Source organism: Squalius cephalus, assembly GCF_949319135.1.
Source record: "Squalius cephalus genome assembly, chromosome: 23".
Taxonomy (NCBI): domain Eukaryota; kingdom Metazoa; phylum Chordata; class Actinopteri; order Cypriniformes; family Leuciscidae; genus Squalius; species Squalius cephalus.
In genome coordinates this window covers 28795001-28813488 of record NC_137144.1, presented here as the reverse complement: position 1 = coordinate 28813488, position 18488 = coordinate 28795001, and the positions used below count along the sequence as shown (strand labels likewise).

The 18488-nt window shown below is 40.5% G+C and overlaps 1 protein-coding gene across 3 annotated transcripts in view; it reads right to left on the bottom strand.

Moving 5' to 3' along the window:
- Nucleotides 1-280: 280 nt before the first annotated feature.
- The window catches only part of prickle1a (prickle homolog 1a), a 27443-nt gene continuing 9235 nt past the window's right edge, over nt 281-18488 (bottom strand). For 2 of the 3 annotated variants that reach the window (XM_079858942.1, XM_079858941.1), the window contains 7 exons: nt 6195-6377; nt 4580-4693; nt 3617-3754; nt 3329-3532; nt 3043-3229; nt 2092-2940; nt 281-1781 (listed from right to left, as the gene is read on the bottom strand). In XM_079858942.1, coding sequence (XP_079715068.1) covers nt 961-1781; nt 2092-2940; nt 3043-3229; nt 3329-3532; nt 3617-3754; nt 4580-4693; nt 6195-6365 — 2484 coding nt within the window. In that variant the 5' untranslated portion in view covers nt 6366-6377 and the 3' untranslated portion in view covers nt 281-960. Of the gene's footprint in view, nt 1782-2091; nt 2941-3042; nt 3230-3328; nt 3533-3616; nt 3755-4579; nt 4694-6194; nt 6378-10178; nt 10421-18488 lie in introns of those variants that run through there. The other variant, XM_079858943.1, reaches the window with a different exon arrangement.

Sequence of the window (18488 nt, the reverse complement as noted above, 5' to 3'; positions counted from 1 at the left end):
TTTTAACAGTGTTTTCTAGCTTACCTTTGTCACAGTATATATATATATATGGGTTTAGAATGTTTATAACATATTGTCATATCATTGTAAGATATTTAAAAGCTTTAAAAAGCGGCACTCATGGTACAAGGCAATAAAAAAATGTGATGCAATGGTCAAAAATGTCAATCTCCATGTGTTGATAGATCCACAGTAAGACAATAATGCAGACGGTATACAAGAACACATCCTGAAAGGATTAATGTTGACTTTAAAGACATAGTAGACAAAAAATGTGTATGTATATATATTTATGTATATATATCTCATTTTTTTATTATTAGCCTTGCATTCCAGTTTGCATTTATACAGATTACAGTGATCTGTCTGTATGACCCATTAATAAAATGACACTCAAATAGGGTTTGGATAATACGTAACGTATGTTTGTAGTCAATGTTTTAGTACAAATTGAGCAGAATTGCTGACTGTGGCATTACATATTTATTTTTAAAACCCTGATTAACAAAAGTGGAGTCGCTGCAAACATTTGTTCTTTCAATTTTTTTTCAGTAACATTCTTTTAAAAAAAATCTTTTTGAAACTCAGGGATATAAAAATATTAGCTTTAACTCATACATTTTACAATATATACACATTCATTTTTGCAAAGTTAAATTATTCTTTCCATTAGTCTCTAAAAAAGCGGCTTTATTATAAATATTATATTCTTCTGGTTCTTTCAAAGACTATAATCACTTGTCACCTAATATGCATTATTGCAGCAAGTAAGCATGGTTTTAATACTGCGTTGACCAACAACATCACTGTATGGCAAGACCACTGCAATATGTCCTGGACAGAGAAACCTGAACAAGATGTATTCCACTTCAAATAACAGCTCAAAGCAAGCTCCATAACGGCATGTGATAAAAGACGTATTAAGATGCAGATCAACTGTTTCAAACTTCCTTGCCAATTCTATGAAATTATACAGTTTTTGTCCTTTCGTCCTCTCTTCTGTTTGGACTTTGTCCTTGTGCCAATGGGAAGTTCATCAGCGTAATATTGGTACCGAGGTTGTCTTGGTTGTGGAATAGGCTGGCCCAGGAAAAAGCCTTCCTCCTCTGATTCAGATGATGAAGAGGAGCAGGTAGAGCACCAGTCATCTTCATCCCCATAAAGACGTAAACATCTCTCTGCCCCCTGATTGTGCAAACCGTATTCAGAGTCAGCGTGGGCATAGGGAGGCTGTCTGTAGGGAGCGTTCGGACCCGGCTCGTGCTGGCGACGGTCCTCCTTAAAGCACATACGGGCCTTTTCTTTGGGCAACAAGTGAAGTGCATTGTCCGAACGAGACTTACGACTCCTCCTTCGCCTGTGGTGATGCCGGTGGCGCTGCTGATCTTGCTCGTCGAAGTGGTACGCTCGTCTACGAGTACGTTCACTCATGGGAGGCTGCCGCACCTCCAGGCCATCATATCGTCCGTTATCTATAACATCATCTGAGAACTTTACCTGCTGAGGTTTGGACTGGGACTTGGACCTTCTTAAGACAGATAAGTGAGGTGGTTTGGGCCTCTCCTCAGGGAGCGGGACCTCCTGCTCCGGGTCCTCCTCTTCAATAACCTCCACACGCTCGAGCTCGGAGGTCAGGCTCTTCAGGGAGTTGGTGCTTCTGTGCAGCACTGATGAATTCAGCGTCCCCATGTTGCTGGTGTTCTCACAGTGTTCAAGCTCAGAGAACTGTTGTAACGAGTAGAGCAACTGTTTCTCTTTTATATCCCCATCAACTGAAGCGCCTGAAAGGATCACAGAAGTTCAAATTATACTGTAGTGCAAAAAATTACATTCAATACTCTAGAAGTAGAAATTTAAATGCCATGGTGTGCCTGATTTTCAATGACCACATCCCAGACTCCCAAACATGCAAAATTCTACAAATTCCAGTTTGCCACCAAAATTACACACTTAACCTTTTGCCTACATTGAACACGCTTTACTAGATATATATATATATATATCTACATCCATTCCTCAGATTTCCCCCCAATTGCCTCACATACTTTGCACTCAGCAAATATCACTTGCACATCAATCCTTTAGTCTCACCTGTGATGTTGGAGAGCGCCAAGGAGTCCATTGAGTCTCTGATGTTCTGCTCTGTTTGTTTAAGTTCATCTGTGATGCATTCCAATGAGTCATTATACCACTGTTTGTCTTCAAGCTTAAAGCTGGCTCCATGCTCCAAATCGAGCTCCTGGAGCTTTCTGCTGCTTGCAGGTCCAGGGTGACTCCCATACGCAGAGTCACCTAGTCCATCCTGGGACTGTGCCCAGTACATGTCTGCCTTGTACTTTTTACTGGCCAGACTGCCATTCCCACCACTGCCTTGCATCCTGGGCTCAGTCTTGTTTTTGGCATCAGAGTCAGTCATCCAGAGGTTGTTAGGCCTAGTGTCCTCCGGCTGCTGGAACACTCCATGTTCACCAAACTTGAGAAGGAGCTGGGTCATGTAGTCCTCATGCTCGGCCCATTCCTCGTGGTCCTCGGGATCTTCCTGCTCTTCCCTGTTCCTCCAGAAGTGGTTGTCTGCAAAGCTTAGCTGTGACAGCTTGTTGGACAAGGTGTCATCAGCGTTCCCTGAGAGTCCGGGGAACTTGTAATTGCCTGCAGGTGAAAAGAGAAGAGACTGTCGACATTGGTCTGCGGAGCGGCTGCTTTGTCCCATCTTCACACTGCGCCGTGATTCCCGAGATCTTGCGGACTGGAAGGCAGAATCGGAAGAATCCGAAGCGTGGACGTCTTCCCCTAGACTGCAGGTCTTGGAACAGTAGATCCTGCCTTGTCTGGGTAAAAAGGGACAACCAAGCAAGGAGCTCTTGCACTGAGCACAGCTAAAACAAGCATCTGTGGCGTGCCAGTGAAGGCCATCATACGTCATTTGGGCATGGTCCACCCCTAGAGGAAAATAAACAGGAGTTAAAAGGTCAGCTTCTTGCAGGCGAAACGTGGTTTGTGGTAAATGACGTTGAGACATCAGAGAGACACATTTGGGCTTACCGATGTGTTCGGCGCAGGCCTCACAGTATTCCGCGTGCAGAGACTCAAAGCAACCGCAGCAGAAGGGCCGACCATCCTTCATGATGTACCGTTGACCACCCAGGATGGTCTCGCATTCAAAGCAGGAAAAGTGCTTCATATGCCAGTGACGACCCTCTGCCTCTGTGCACTCGTCCGCAAAAATAATCTGTGAGGACACCAAAAAATTAATAAGAGCATCCATGATATAACATGCCTTGTTTCATGCACAATACAATGAGTGTGTTTTTTGAAAAACTAAACTCACCTCATCACAGGAGGAACAGCGTGGCTTTAGCAATTCAGCATGATGGCGTCCACAGTGGACCTTCCCATCCTGGTAGAAGTAAATGAGATCAACCAGGAGCTCACTGCAGGTGGAACATGTGAAGCACGATGGGTGCCAACACTGACTAGGTCCCGCTCGTGAAGCAATTACCACCATCTCCCCTCCACTGACGTTCTCTCCACACTGAAGAGGCAAGATGTTAAAATAAAACAATCAGCTTCAAACAGTCACTTCTTGCATCGCAATACGCTTAGTTTAAACACCTACGTGTTCACACATGGCATGAAGCATCGTCCTTGGCAGCAGTCTTAGCGTTCCTCGCCCGAGGGCCTCTTTCTTTCTCTGCACGCTAAACATGTGAAGCTCCTTCTTCTCTTCTTCACTGAGAGACTGGCAGTATCGCACCTGAGGGGGACATTTAAAACGTGTTTGCTGTCAAACTATTAAGAAAGAAGCCTTTGTGGACCACATGCAGGGTCTTTTGAGCAAATAAAGTAGGCCGATTCCTTTTAATGTGCTTACACGCTAGAGAAAGTATTGAAGGAGAGTTTGACAAATACAACCAGGAAAACAGCAAATTTGGTTTACAAAAGCACATCTGCATCCAACAAAAGTCTACATCAGTGCACTGCTACAATTTTCTCAACTTTGCATGATGGTGCATCAGTTTGGCAAACCTTCTATGCTCATCCCCATTAAATCCAAGCCTAATCTGATACAGTACAAACTCTTGTGTGCAGGTTCCCTTATAGATGGCTAGGAAATTTTGCTGAGTACTTTAGTTTTGGGATACCTTAACACAGGAAAATGGAACATCACTTGATTTAAAGAGCAAAATTAAGAGTCACACACTGAAAAACACAAACTATGCATGTTTTAAGTTGTGATGCTTAAAAGAGTTTGTTATGTGACCCAGAGCAATGTCTCAGATTGAGTCAGATTGAGTCTCCCCAAGCAGCATCATTTAATCTTCAGCTCAAAAGTCTCATTGTACAAGCACCCACATAGATATGAAGTGACAAAGCTTCTTTCTGTAATGGCAGGGAGTGTGGTGAAGCTCTAAACCCATGAAGCTAAAAACACCCACACCACGTTGCAGTTAAAAAGCTATTTGAAGGGGTTTTGAAATGTGATGCGTGGGCATTTTGGACTGCAGCGATGCTGGGGAAACAATAGGGGCTTTCATGGCTGCTGATGCAGGTCCTATTTCCTTTGTTTCTGTAAACTCACCTCATTGTCATGAGGAGGTAGCTGGTACAGGAGCTGCTTGATGCGGTATTTCTCCCCGGGGCTGTTCACATAAGGGACTTTGTCCTCAGGTAGGCAAGAGAAGTAGAGCTGGACCTGGATATGAGATGGAGACGGATCAGGTCAGTCACTCCATGTAGAGTATGCACAAAGTCAAAAAAGCAGTTACACTAGACTAGACCAACGTCTGTCTTAAGTGATCCGATCAGAAATGTGTTTTTTTTCTTTGTTGTTGTTGTTGGTGGTCACGAGATCAGAGACCCTGCCCTCAATGGAATCAATCTTTCTCAGCTGAGCACTTATGATCAGATTTCCAGAGACAAATGTTAATGCCGTGTGTACCAGGTTGAGTCATTTCCTGTGTATCTATCAACATTGCAATTTCCATTAAATTACCTTTCTGAAACTTGAGCCACCAGTTTTGGGCTGAGGAAAGGTTTTTACTGTACTCCATTGTGCTTCTATGACACTGTGACCTATGCCTTGTGAGTGGGAACTCTTTATGAGTGCTGGTCGTAACAGCCCCCAGATAAATAGCTGGACTGTGCTTGTCTTTTCCTGCATAAAGAGAGTCCTGCTGCTGTTGAGTCAGTCTACTGGAATGGCATTTAGACCTGATGATCAGCAGCACCATAAATCACCCCTCATTTCAAGCTGATATTACCTCTGGTACTGAGCCTTAGGCACTTGAACAACACTATTCCTGAGTGTTTGTGTTCTTCCCCACAATGATCACCTATAATCTGCAGGGCAATTCACAGAACGGCTGCTATAAAGGCATTACAGTTGGCTCTTGCATTTAACACAAAAGCTGCACTGGGATTTTAGGGGTCTCCAAATTGCTTTAGACCCTTTTCCTCACCCATCACTTCAGATTTTATTCAAGGGTGCTCTTAAGGACAGCCGGGGGAAGTGTGGGACACCGACTGGAATCAGCGCCACATCAGCGCGCCTCCAGGCACGAGAGGACCGCCTTTGCGGACAATGCCAGGAAAAAAAAAGTTGTGGCTGCGAGCTTGGCTGTTAGCAAACTGCTTTTCCTCATCATTTCAAGCCCTTTTGTCTGGCAGCTTGAGATAATGACTTGCAGATTTTCCATGAAGTAGTTTGTAAATAAAAAGCAGCATTTCCTGTTCCCAAAATGCCTGTGGGGTGCTTCCTTCACAGTGTTTAGCTGTGCCTGCAAAAATGCAGTAAGGTCCTCTAAATCTTAGTGACTGTGACTAGCTTTGCTGACAGAATGATTGACCAACAGTTTGGAATTTTAATAAAGATCACATCTGGTGTATTTATTGTATAACAGCTTGCACATTGTGTTAAGATATCACATCTTGAACTGCATGATACTATTTAGCCATAACAGAGCAGATTCTTTCCCTGAAACTGAAGACATGCGACTGCTTTGCATTTTGTAACATGGTTGTTATTGCGGTTTTCCCCTTTCAAAACAATGTTGCTATTTTGGCTTCATGCTGCCTTCCAACCATTTCCTACCTTACATGTGCATTAATGCAAGTTCTCTGTTAAATGCTTTACGTTGTGGAGGCAATATTCCAATAAGTTCTAGACTTTCATAAGCCCACAAAGATTCGTTTACCTGCTCTGGTCGAAGTCCTGGTGGCACCCAAGCATATTCCTCCAAGGCACAGCCCGAGTCGTCATCTGAGGTGGAGCTCCGCTGGAAGCCGAACGTGAGCTTGTTGACCTTCGGCTCCATGTCCAGCTGCCTCACGGCACCGTGGAAACTTCCCGAATTCTCGAGGTTCATCAGAAAGACCTCCTGGAGTGGTTAAGAGGAAACAGTGTGTCATGGATCACGAAACCACATGATAAAACACCTCGTAAGATACATTGTATTGGGATGAGAACAATAACGCAACTGGAAAAATGCAGCGTCCTAAAACATTTCATGGCAGTTACAGTGACTTCCAGCCCAGGGTGGAGGCCTGTTAAATAGATTCTGCTCATAAAACGATGGCAGTTTTATTGTTACTGCTATTGTGCCGAGTTTTGCCGTGATGTGGTCGGACATTCCCTCCAAACTTCAACCATCCTAACTCTTTTACAGTCAATTTATTTTAATGCATTTTCCTGACTCATCATCACCGTGGAAGCTTTCTGGTATTTTCCATTTCCTTCTATTGGGACGCTCTTCTGGTTAAGTTGAGCATTAATGCATGCCATATATGATTTTTTCTCAAAAACATAATTTACTTGACTCTGTTCAGAACTCTTTCAGCTCAAACTGACAGAGGACTGAAATCTTTTGCGTTCTTCCCTGTCACTCCTTTGAAGTCCATTCAGGACACCAAGCATAACAAAGCCATATGGTAATGCTTGAAACCCATGTCTTTCTTCAAGCCCCTGTGCTGTTTGTTGAGGACAGTGTTTTAGAACCTGCCATACCGCATCACGTCCTGCTGAGTGACGCATCATCTGATGCTTTGATCTCTGGAGCTGCTGTTTTTGGAATGAAAACAGGTGAGATGGATGGAATGAACCCAATGACAGGTGTTAGTTTCACATGTACAGCAATTTAGACTGGAACGGGAAGATGCATCCAGAATATGTGCATCAACAATTAAAGGGTGAAGCTCACAAAAAGTGGCAAGAAATGTCAGATCATATATCACACCAAAGAGAATGACAGGAAGTTTTTTGCATTGTAGTGGTACATATGTGCTTATTTTTTCCTAAAAGTAATGCCGCAATGTGTGGGATTGTTTATTCCCTCTTATATGAAATATCAGGCAGACATTTCTTTGATTAAACTGAAAAAAAAAAAAGGCACACTCAAAATGACTCATCTTCCATGTTAGAACTATTCAACCAAGTCAGAAGTAAAAAAAAAAAAGAGAAATGCATCCTTAAAACAGTAGTGAAAGTTGTTAAATTTACTAAGGTTTTACAAGAACACAATACAAACATAATCAGAATGCGATCAGATAACACTGGGTAAATGAAGTTAAATCGATGTGCTAATTCACATGTGAGACTTTGAAGTAAATGCAACTGTGCTCAACCCATCACAATCCCATCTATAGATGAACAACTGAAATGACCAAACATGGCTTTTTGTTCGGGCCTGAAATTCTCTTCAGTTGAAATCATAAAGACTCCCAGACAAACCCAATCCAAGAGAGGCCCAAAATGTTTAAAATTGTGACTTCTTCACCAAAGTACTTAATTTTAGGTGTTCAAATACCCCAAACTCTTCTCAGAAGTTCCTGTAAGAGACTACTCAAACATTAACTTGGTTATGTTATTCTATCAGAAGAGATACATTCCCTGCCATGTTACACATGTGTTCTGGTGGTGCAAAATCCACTAGTATATGATATTTTCTTCAAAGGAAGTTGCTGACACAGGAAAGGAGCTCAAAGAGGCAACACCCTTTCTCCTAAACAGTCTCCTTAAGTATGCTAATTTCTGTCTTAGATGCCATCAGCATCACTTCCTGAGACTCCAGATCTAATCAACAACTGAAGTGAAGAGAAACTGCAGTAATGTTTCATCAAAAATAAACAGCTATTTTACGATTGAGTGGCTCTGAGTGAATCGCCGGGACCTCGGGGAACCGAAAGCAGTTCCTGTCTGAAAAAGCTCGCCCTGAAAAAGCCCTCGAGCCCCGAGTGTTTAACAGCCTGCTCTCTTGTAGAGCTGCTTGTTAACATGACTTTGGAGGTCTGAGATGCATATCTGTTAGATCCACCCACGCGAGGCCTGAATGGCCCTCAATGGGGGGCAGATATGGGTGGAGGGCGAGTTGCCTGGGGAGGGGATGGACCCCGGGTGATCACACAAGGGTAACTACCAGAGACTCATATGGTAATGGACCCTCAGCATAGCAAAAGACCAATTTCATGAAGACTTAAAGTGAATAAATGCATTTTAAGCACTTTTATTTCTACATTTATTGATTCATAACTTCACGAGGCTAATCAAAATGATACTACCATGCAAATGAAGTCTCTGACAAATTAATTAGCATAAGTGTCCTGAGGACACCAGGTCAAGACCCAACAAATTACATCTTACTCAATAGCCCATTTCCACAACTTTGGTGTGGAAATGTGAGAGGTAACCATTCTCACAGAAATAGCATGGGTTAACTGGGTTAAACCAGATTCAATTCGATGACTGTGAGCTTAGTGGAAGTTAGGTCAACAGATTCCACCTTTTAGAGACAGTAAACGTGACCGTTTTAAACATAACATGGCTTTACTGCATAACTACCACATTTTTCCTCCAGAATGACACTCATTATGGGTGCATTAAATATTATGTGGTTAATGAGAATAGTGTGTGTGTGTAAAAACAAGCCTTCATTAAGCCCAGTAAATGTGGAAATGTTCAGCAGATCCACTGGCACCGTTGGCGCTCCATCAGTCCGGCCCGTCAGGACCTGTTTGATTTGGCCCGGTCCAGACCTGAATCAGTGCTGGAATTCTGTCTATGGATTTAATGTTAAGAACAGCAGAACTGGCAGACGATGTGAGCGAGCCCTGCGCTCCACAAATGAGGAGTTTCCCTCCACGGCTGTTGAGCCAGTAATAAAACTTCAATCCAACAAATACAACCGTTTGTTATGACATTTCACTTCCAAAAACACTTGAATACAAAAGCATCTTTGAATCTTCTAAAACAAACAAGTCCAAATCTCCAAACTAGAACCTAACTTACCTCAAAGCTTTAACTAAAACCCTCAAAAGTTCATATGAGCAAATAATTAGATCTGTGTTCTTACTAGTTGTCAACAGATCACAAGAGTAGAGCCAAAATAATACTGATATATTATACATGATGCACTTTAATGATGGCATATTAGATGTACACAACATACATTAAAAAGGGCAGCATTTCACACTCAAAATATTCAGGCTACTCAAAATTTCCTAACAAAATATTGTAAAACATTAAATATTAAGTCTGCATTTACAAGATTGTCATTAGAATCAACCACTTTTGTTAATCAACCAATTGCGAATGGTTATCAGTCTTGATTACCAATTTTGATTACTAGTTTTTACCTTCCAAAAGACATACAACTGTTATCTGAAAATATATTTATGGTGCCCTAATGCCAAGATAGTGACAAGTCTATGGTTATCAGACAAAAAAAGTTTTCCTTAAAGCTATATCAGAGAATGCTAGACATTATAAACAGGAAGGAGGCAGTGTCGACTCATTCTGGAGCGTTTGGGTGATCCTCCCAAACTTTTGGCCAAACTTTGAAGAACTCGAGTGTTATTCCAGGACCAAATGGTTTCAAGGCTTGTCCCAACACACTGAAGACATTAGAGAAAGACCACCTGCGTTCTGACCGGCTGGAGCCAGATGACTAGAAGCTTCGGATATTTACCCACAACACACCTCTCTGACACCTTTTTCCTTTTCAACAGACCTTTAAACACACGCAGAGTCTTCAAATCTGTGCTGCACCACCTACAATTAACTGAGAAGTTTATAAAAGCTAAATATAACTGAAGAAGTAGGACGTGACACAGCAAAATATAGGTTGAATGTGCACCCAAAGGCCCTGCAGAGAAGACTTTTAAATGTTTCAAAGTTTCAACCATACCTGCTCGCTCGGCAACGTCTTCAAGAAAATCGAATCAAACAGTGTTCTCCAAAGGTCCCGTGATTCCTTGACTACATGTCCTCAGTGTGAGCCTCATCCCATCTAAATCCAAAGCAGACGTTGTCACGCGTGTGAGCCGACGGCGCAGGACGAGTACAGTAGTGTGTGTGTGTGTGTGTGGAGAACAACTCTAGCAGATGCTCTTCCATTTACTGCAGTCCTGTGGAGCCACTCCCCCGATAACCCGAGCTCAGCGTGGCTCCTAAACCAAACCCCCTTCACTTCAAACACACTTCACATTACTTACAGCAACGGTCAGTTTCACCCAGCCCTTCCTCGGGTTTCTCGAGCGACTGATTTTGGGTCTAAATGCACTGGGACTCTTTTACATACAAACCTCACATCAGTATTGATAACACGGTAACACTTTACAATAAGGTTCATTAGTTAACTAACATGAACTAGCAATGAGCCAAACATTTGTTATAGTATTTATTAATCTTTGTTAATGTTACTTAATAAAAAATACCGCTGTTCACTGTTAGTTCACAGTGCATTAACTAATGTTATTTATTGATTTTAATAACGTATTAGTAAGTGTTGAAATTAATATTACCTAAGATTAATAAATGCTGAAGAGATATTGTTATTTCTTAGTTCATGTTAACTAATGAACCTTATTGTAAAGCGTTACCGATAACACAATCTGGTCTTATACACTGAAAGAAATTGGTGTAGGATTAACTTTGAAAGTAAAGGATCTAATTTTAGATGTTAACTCGGAAATTACTCACAAAAAAATACACCAAGTAACATTGAATTAAATGTAACATTTTGAAGTATTTTCTACAATAAAACTTCTTACAATAATCGTTTTATTCACAACATCAACAAATCTTTTTTTTTTTACAGGGTAGAATTTAGTTTTAAAACCTAAAAATGGGATAAAACGTAAAATAGTGTTAAATTTCATATTCAGTGTTGACTTCTTCAGTGGTTCTGTCTTGTTTTCCAGCACAAATATCTAAACATTCTTAAATCAAGATACATTTACTGGAGAAGCAAAATGACACTAGACATTAAGTCTTGTCTTCTAAGAAATAATGAAAATTAAGTGGATTTATGATTAAAATAAGATAAAATATCAGTGCAGTCAGAAAAATAATCTAGTTTTCCCTTTTAATTAAGTCCAAAAAATTCTGACCCCAGTGATAGATTTTTTTTCTTCCAGTTTTAAACAAACTCGCCTAATTTTTACACATTTCTTTCTATGTCATTTTGCACCTCAGATAAATTATTTGATTTAAGAATGTTTTTACTGGTAAACGAGTCAGAAAATCACTTTTTGCATTGAAAATAATTCATAATATTGTAATATTTAAGTATTTGTTCTGAGATGGCGCATTTCAATCAGGAATTCCATAGATTGCCAATATAGATTGCAAAAAAAGTTTTCTTAATAAAGATAATTTAAGTGGCTCCTTAAGCAAAAGTGATAAAACTGAAGTGAGTTGCACCCTTCATGCATTAAATGGAGTTTCAGTCAAACTTCACTCTTTCACGTCTCAAGTCAACAATGATGTCAGCAGATCCAGACCACAATGCCTGAAAGACTCCACATGGTACTTACAGAGCGTTTACCATGCAAATCAAAAAGGCCATCACTATCAGAGCCAATCCACTTCCGTATGGGTGTTTTGCTTTTAACATGCGTGCCGTTTGGGGAAATACACACTTTTTGTCTTTCATTGGCATTGAAACACTAGGAAGGCTGATTTTGAACTCAGAATGCAAGAACTGTTCAACCAAACCACCAGGAGACCCAAAGGAACAAGGTTTTTTGACAGAAAAACAAATGTCTACAGTTGGAAAATGAGTGCAACCAAATTCACCCTGTATGAACGCCTTATGCGCCCAAGTAGTGACCCCAAAAACCTCAGTGTCCTGCCTAGAAAGACAGTTTACCTCATCTCGCCTTCATTTCCTGAGGAATGTGCCAAAGGTGAAGACCTTCCTGTTGTTTAAACAAACAAAAGCTCAGAGTTTGTTCTCCGTCCAGGAGGACGAGGCTCCCGGTTTCCTGAATGAAGGATGATGGAGGAAGTTATGAAACTCCATTCGTCTACCCAGGGTGGTCTTTGTTCTTACCTCAATCATTTCACCACAAACCAACAACTTTGTGCTCATGAAATGGAAACTTCCCTTGGGGGTGTGCAAAAAAAGTGTCAGATTCAACAGCTCGGTTAACTGGCCAATGATCTCGTCGTACCAAACAGTCAAGTCACCTTTATTTATACAGCGCTTTTTACAATACAGATCGTTTCAAAGCAGCTTTACAGAGATAACAGGAAAATAATGCAACAAAGTTTGTTTCCAGAAGAAAATAGCGTCACAGTCCAGCTTAAGTTCAATGATGTTTCATTTTTGCTGTAAAAAGTTATTCATTTAGTTCATTTATATATATATCGTAATGTCATCGTCCAGAAGCCAAAAGCCAATGGCGACAAAGGCAAAAAAAAAAAGGCGAAAGGGAGAAAAAAACAAACAGGACAACAACTGCAGCTTAAACCCAATCTCTTATTTCCATAAAACACGAAATCTACCCTACAAATATAGGATGCCTATAATAGACGCTGACTGTTCCGTGAGCTTTTTTACGACTGGTGCCTTGAATAAAAGGGCTGGTAATGGGATGGAGGTTTTTTGGAGGACAACACCATTGTTGCGTTCAAGGCCACAGAGGTGCAAACACAGCAGGACCCGGACCAAAGCACAGCCCTTTGTGTGACAGAAACAAAGAGGAAGAGGGGATCTGTGCCCCCCTGGTTTTAGCGGCTCGCCGAAAGATAAACAAACCCCCGGACTTGCTTTCCATGCATCCCAAACGTTGAGCAACCTACTGAAAAACTACAGTGTGGATGTAAAAGAGCTTGCTTTGGAGTCGAAATGGATAATTGTTTTCAGAAATGCTATATTTTTGGTCCTCTATACGAATTCACAGTTTCAGAAACTGGAAAGATTCACTTCAACCACATCGTCTTTCATTCACAGGCCTCAAACAACCACTGGAACATAGTTTTGGTCTCATTTAGTTAGTAAACCGAGCAATATATTCATCTTGATGGGTGCTGCTCTTCCTCAGTATTCTTGTGAGGTTATGTTTAAAATGAGAAAAAAGTAAAAGACAAACTGGTTTTCACCTTGAATTGGTTTTTCTGACACCACTGGCAGATAGATGTGTTTGATCTTTTGTGATTTTACATCTCTATTAAAGGAATAGTTCACTATGCTCGCATTTACTCTCCCTCAAGTTGTTTCAAACCTGTATGAGTTTCTTTCTTCTGATGAACTCGGATGAAGATATCGTGAAGAATGTCGGTGATCAAACAGTTGTTGGACCCCATTGACTTCCATAGTATTTTTGGTAAAACTTTATTTTACAGTGTCCTTGTTACATATGTTACATACCATAGTAATAACAGTAAATTATGCATGCTAACCCTCAACCAAAGCCTAACCCTTTAGTAAGTACATGTAGTTGTTTAATATTACTCAGTACTTAAATATATAATTACACTGTAACAATGACACCTTAAAATAAAGTGTAACTGTATTTTCTTCCTACTATGGAAGTCAATGGGGTCCAACAACTGTTTGATCACCGACGTTCTTCACAATATCTTTATCTGTGTTAAGCAGAAGAAAGAAACTCATACATGTTTGAAACAACTTAAGGGCGAGTAAATTATTTCATTTTTAAGTGAACTATTCCATTAAAAGCAACTTGATTTTAGACCTTTGATATTTGACCTGGAAAACGAGACAAAAACTGAGCAAGAAAAGTAACTATTATAAATGAGCTGTAGCGTGTCGAGCCTCAGGTCAGCGACCGACACACCCTGCAAACACTGACGGATGTGAATGAAGTCATTTGTACAAACTCCTGAGCCAAAAATACCAATGGTTTCCCAAAAACCCTTGAGAAGAGCCCCTTCAAATGAGTACTCTATCTGTCCTCGTTTTCAGGACGACCCTGGAAATAGACCAATCCATCACGCTGATGCTCTGTTGTGGCTCTCGTTTCACAGTTCAGGGTTGAACAAGGATTCCAGTGCAATATAAAACAGGACAAGTCACACATCCCTGACCTGGGATCCTTTCTAAGCACAAGAGGATCATAAATCTGACCCCTCCAGCCCCCTCACGGTCACAGCGGTTCAAACAGCTCCTCACACCTGGCCTGAAACTCGCGGGTTGTAAAACCGAAAGGCCGTTTTGACCCGGCATGTCCTGACGCCGTTCAGAAGATCCTCCGCCATTAACGGATTAGTTCACTTTAAAATTAAAATTTATGGATAATTGACTCTCCCACACGTCATCCAAGATGTTCATGTCTTTCTTTCTTCAGTTGAAAAGGTTTTTGAGGAAAACATTTCCAGCTTATAGTGTCTTCAATGGGGTCCAACGGGTCGAAGGTCCAAATGTGAGTTTCAGTGCAGCTTCAAAGTCTCGACACGATCCAGCCGAGGAATAAGAGTCTTATCTAGACAAACCAGCGGACATTTTATTACAAAATAAACATTTATATACTTTTTAACCACAAATGCTCGTCTTCCACTAGCTGCGATACACCACACATTACGCAATCAGGTTGAAAGGTCAAGCGGGACGTAGGTGTAAGAACAGACCCAGTGTTTACAAAGCGAACGTGCAAAGACTGAGTCAAACGCCATTTACAAAAAAAATTACAAGGTAAAACAACGATGTCGGACGATTGTGAAGTCTGAGGAGAAAATGAGATGGAGTTTTTCGCCCTTCTCTACATTTCTGAACCGGAACACGCGTGACCTTTCAACATGATTACGTAATGTGTGTCGCATCACAGCTAGTGCAAGAATAAATGTTTATTTTGTTTATAAAGTGAGCGATGGTTTGTCTAGATAAGACTCTTATTCCTCGGCTGGATCGTGTCGAGACTTTGAAGCTGCACTGAAACTCACATCTGGACCTTCGACCAGTTGGACCCCATTGAAGTCACTATATGGAGAAACATCCTGGAATGTTTTCCTCAAAAACCTTTTCAACTGAAGAAAGAAAGACATGAACATCTTAGATGACGTGGGGGAGAGTCAATTATCCGTAAATTCTGCAGTGAACTACTCCTTTAACATGATCTCGAGGGCACGTGTAGGACTCGAGTCCCAAAGGATTGACCCATATTTGACAGCGTCCTAAATTCAGACTCCTAATGTGGGCCAATTATCACATGGACGCCTGTGTTCCTGTAATAGATTCCTGCTAAACATCGTTCTACCATGCTATTCGTCCAAGAACCTCATAGTGTGCGTATTGGCTGGAGATATCCCAGCATGCTTTGAGGGTCAGACTGGTGCGATGGCCCTGAGTTTGTCTGCTATTTATGACTGTTAACAGCTATTGTTCCAGATAGACCTCAGTTGTGTCCACTCCTTATCATAAAAGAGGCTGTTCTGGGACTTTAATGACCTGCCAATGGCCGTTATCAGAACACAGGCCTGACAAAGGAACAGCCATAAACAACAATAAAGCGCTGTTATCCTACTGTAAAAAGCAAAGGCCTAAAGAATAGCGAGAGGTCAACCGCTGTAGCCCTCGCCGGCCTGATGTTGACTTAGAGAGACTATCACTGACTAACACAGGTCAGACACACACACACACACATTCACAAACATCTTCTGTTGCGTATAATTAAATCCAGATGAGTCCAATCTGATGTTACTGACGACTGTAATGTCAGAGTTTGAGACTGATTTCATATACGCTACCACAATTTAGGGTCAGTGAGATTTTTAATGTTTTTAAAATAAGTCTCTTCTGCTCACCAAGGCTGCATTTATTTGATAAAAAAAAATAATGTATATATTATGATGTAAATCAGCTGTTTTCTATGTGAATATATAGTAAAGTGTAATTTATTCCTGTGATCAAAGCTGAATGTTCAGCATCATTACTCCAGTCTTCAGTGTCACATGATTCAGTTCAGGGGCCGTATTCACAAAGCATTTTATCTTACCACTAGGAGTACTCCTAAATCGCACTAAAAGATTTTAGCTAGGAGTTTTCTCTTAAAAGTTATTCACAACGCCTTTCAGACCTACTCTTAGTAAAGAAAAATGACAACTCCTAAACTAAGAGCGAGTCTTCGTTGCTATGGATGAGGTCATTACTCATGCACGAGCTTGACTGAAGTGACCACCTTGATTGGCTGATGATTGATTCCTAACACCTCCCCTACGATGATGAGTGACAGGTGACAGGTCTGAGAATGCGTGCGCTACACAAGTAGTGCGAAGGACGGAAGATGATGAATAACTGAATAAATAGCCGAAATGAATAAAGAGTTAGGCAAAACAAATAGCCTATAGCCTAATGAAACATATGGATTGATGCAATATCTTTGCAACATTATTGAATTAATCTGTCACTATATGCCTCTGCCTACGTCTGCAAAGAGAAGAACATTTTAATTTGATTCACAATGAAACGTTACAATTAGTTTACATGCAATGAGTAGCCTAGTTTTGGTTGTTGTTGGTGGCGTTATTGCATCCCTAGTTACGCCTACAATGCAGAATTGTTCCTCGCGATTGGAAGCTCCTGTAGCGCCGCATACGCATTTCAAAACACCGCAACGTGAAATGCCACAGAAAGCGGTTTGTGAAGGTCTTAGTGAGTTAGGAGTCCTCTCGACTTCTGTTAAGCTGTCCCAGGCTTAGGTGCTACTTTTAGGGCTAAAATGCTTCGTGAATTACTCTTAGTCAAAAAAATTAGGAGTCCTAAAGTTACGAGTGACACGCCCATTATTTTTAGGAGTTGCTCCTAAATTCGCCAGTTAGGAGCTACTTTTAGCCTTAAAATTATTTGTGAATACGGCCCCAGTTCTATAACTTTAGCTGACAGTGTTGCATGAGTGAATGAGCTCACACACACACACGCGCACACACACACACACACACACACAGCACCCCGGGGTGTTTAAGGGCAGGAAGCTGCTTTATAGAGGGAGACTATAACGACACAATGACCGTCTGCACACACACACACACTCTCTGAGGGCAGCGAGGTCGAGTGGGCTTTTGTGTTGCTGACGGTTTAGTGACAATGTAACGGTTTACTTACACAACAAAGACAGTAACTTACACACACTCCTACAGTTCTCTCTGAAACAGCCATAACACGATCTGATGCGATTCTGTTTTAGAGCCATTGTGTTTTGTTTACACCGATTTACATTATTTTCCATAACAATTAAGTGTTTACCTACAGTTCTCATTGTCAACATGCTAAATATTATACACATAAAAAAATTTAATTTATGAAAGATATCTTACACTAAAATATACCAAAATTATTAGGTTTTTTAAAAAGTATTTATACAGCGCAGTCATATTTGTTTTACTGCTTTTAATTTATGCTTGTTAAATGAACTGTTTTAACTAATACTGTAAAAGTGTTCAGATGGATTACTGAATAGGATAATGCACAAAAATGTTTAAATACTTTATAAAAAAACAAGTATATTAAAATATATTAAAATGAATATTAAATATATTTAAATAACATACATACATATGCACACACACAAACAAATGTTCAAAGGGATTACCTAAAAATAATTATAAAGCAAAAATATTAATATATTTATTTAATAATAAATCAAGATATAGTAATAAATATATAAATCATCATGAAAAATATAAAATATTTAAATAAAAAATATAAAATAATTATAATATTTTAAAAGTATTTATAAATCATGGTCATATTTGTTTTACTGCTTTTGATTTATGCTTATTAAAGGTTTCCTGCATTTAATTTATGCTCTTAAATTAATTTCTTTAACATTAATATTGTAAAAATGACTATTACAGTCAATCAATCCAGCAACCTCTGAGAGTGTGTGTGAAAGCTGTCAGACTGAGATGTCTATGGGTTACTGTAATGAGAACTTGGTGGTTATGAAAATTATGTCACGATGCAAATGTTGTTTATGAAAATTAACGATCTGAATTTGCATGTTTTCTTCATCCGCCACGCCTCCACACACACACACACACACACACACACACACACACACTGACTCACACTGACTCACAAACACGCTCGCTCACTCACTCACACACACACACTGACTCTCACAAAAACACACACACACACACACACACACACACACGATAGATATCAGTCTCAAACATACTCTCTCTCACACACACACTCTGACTCTCACAAACACACTCTCACAAACACACTCTCACAAACACACACACACAC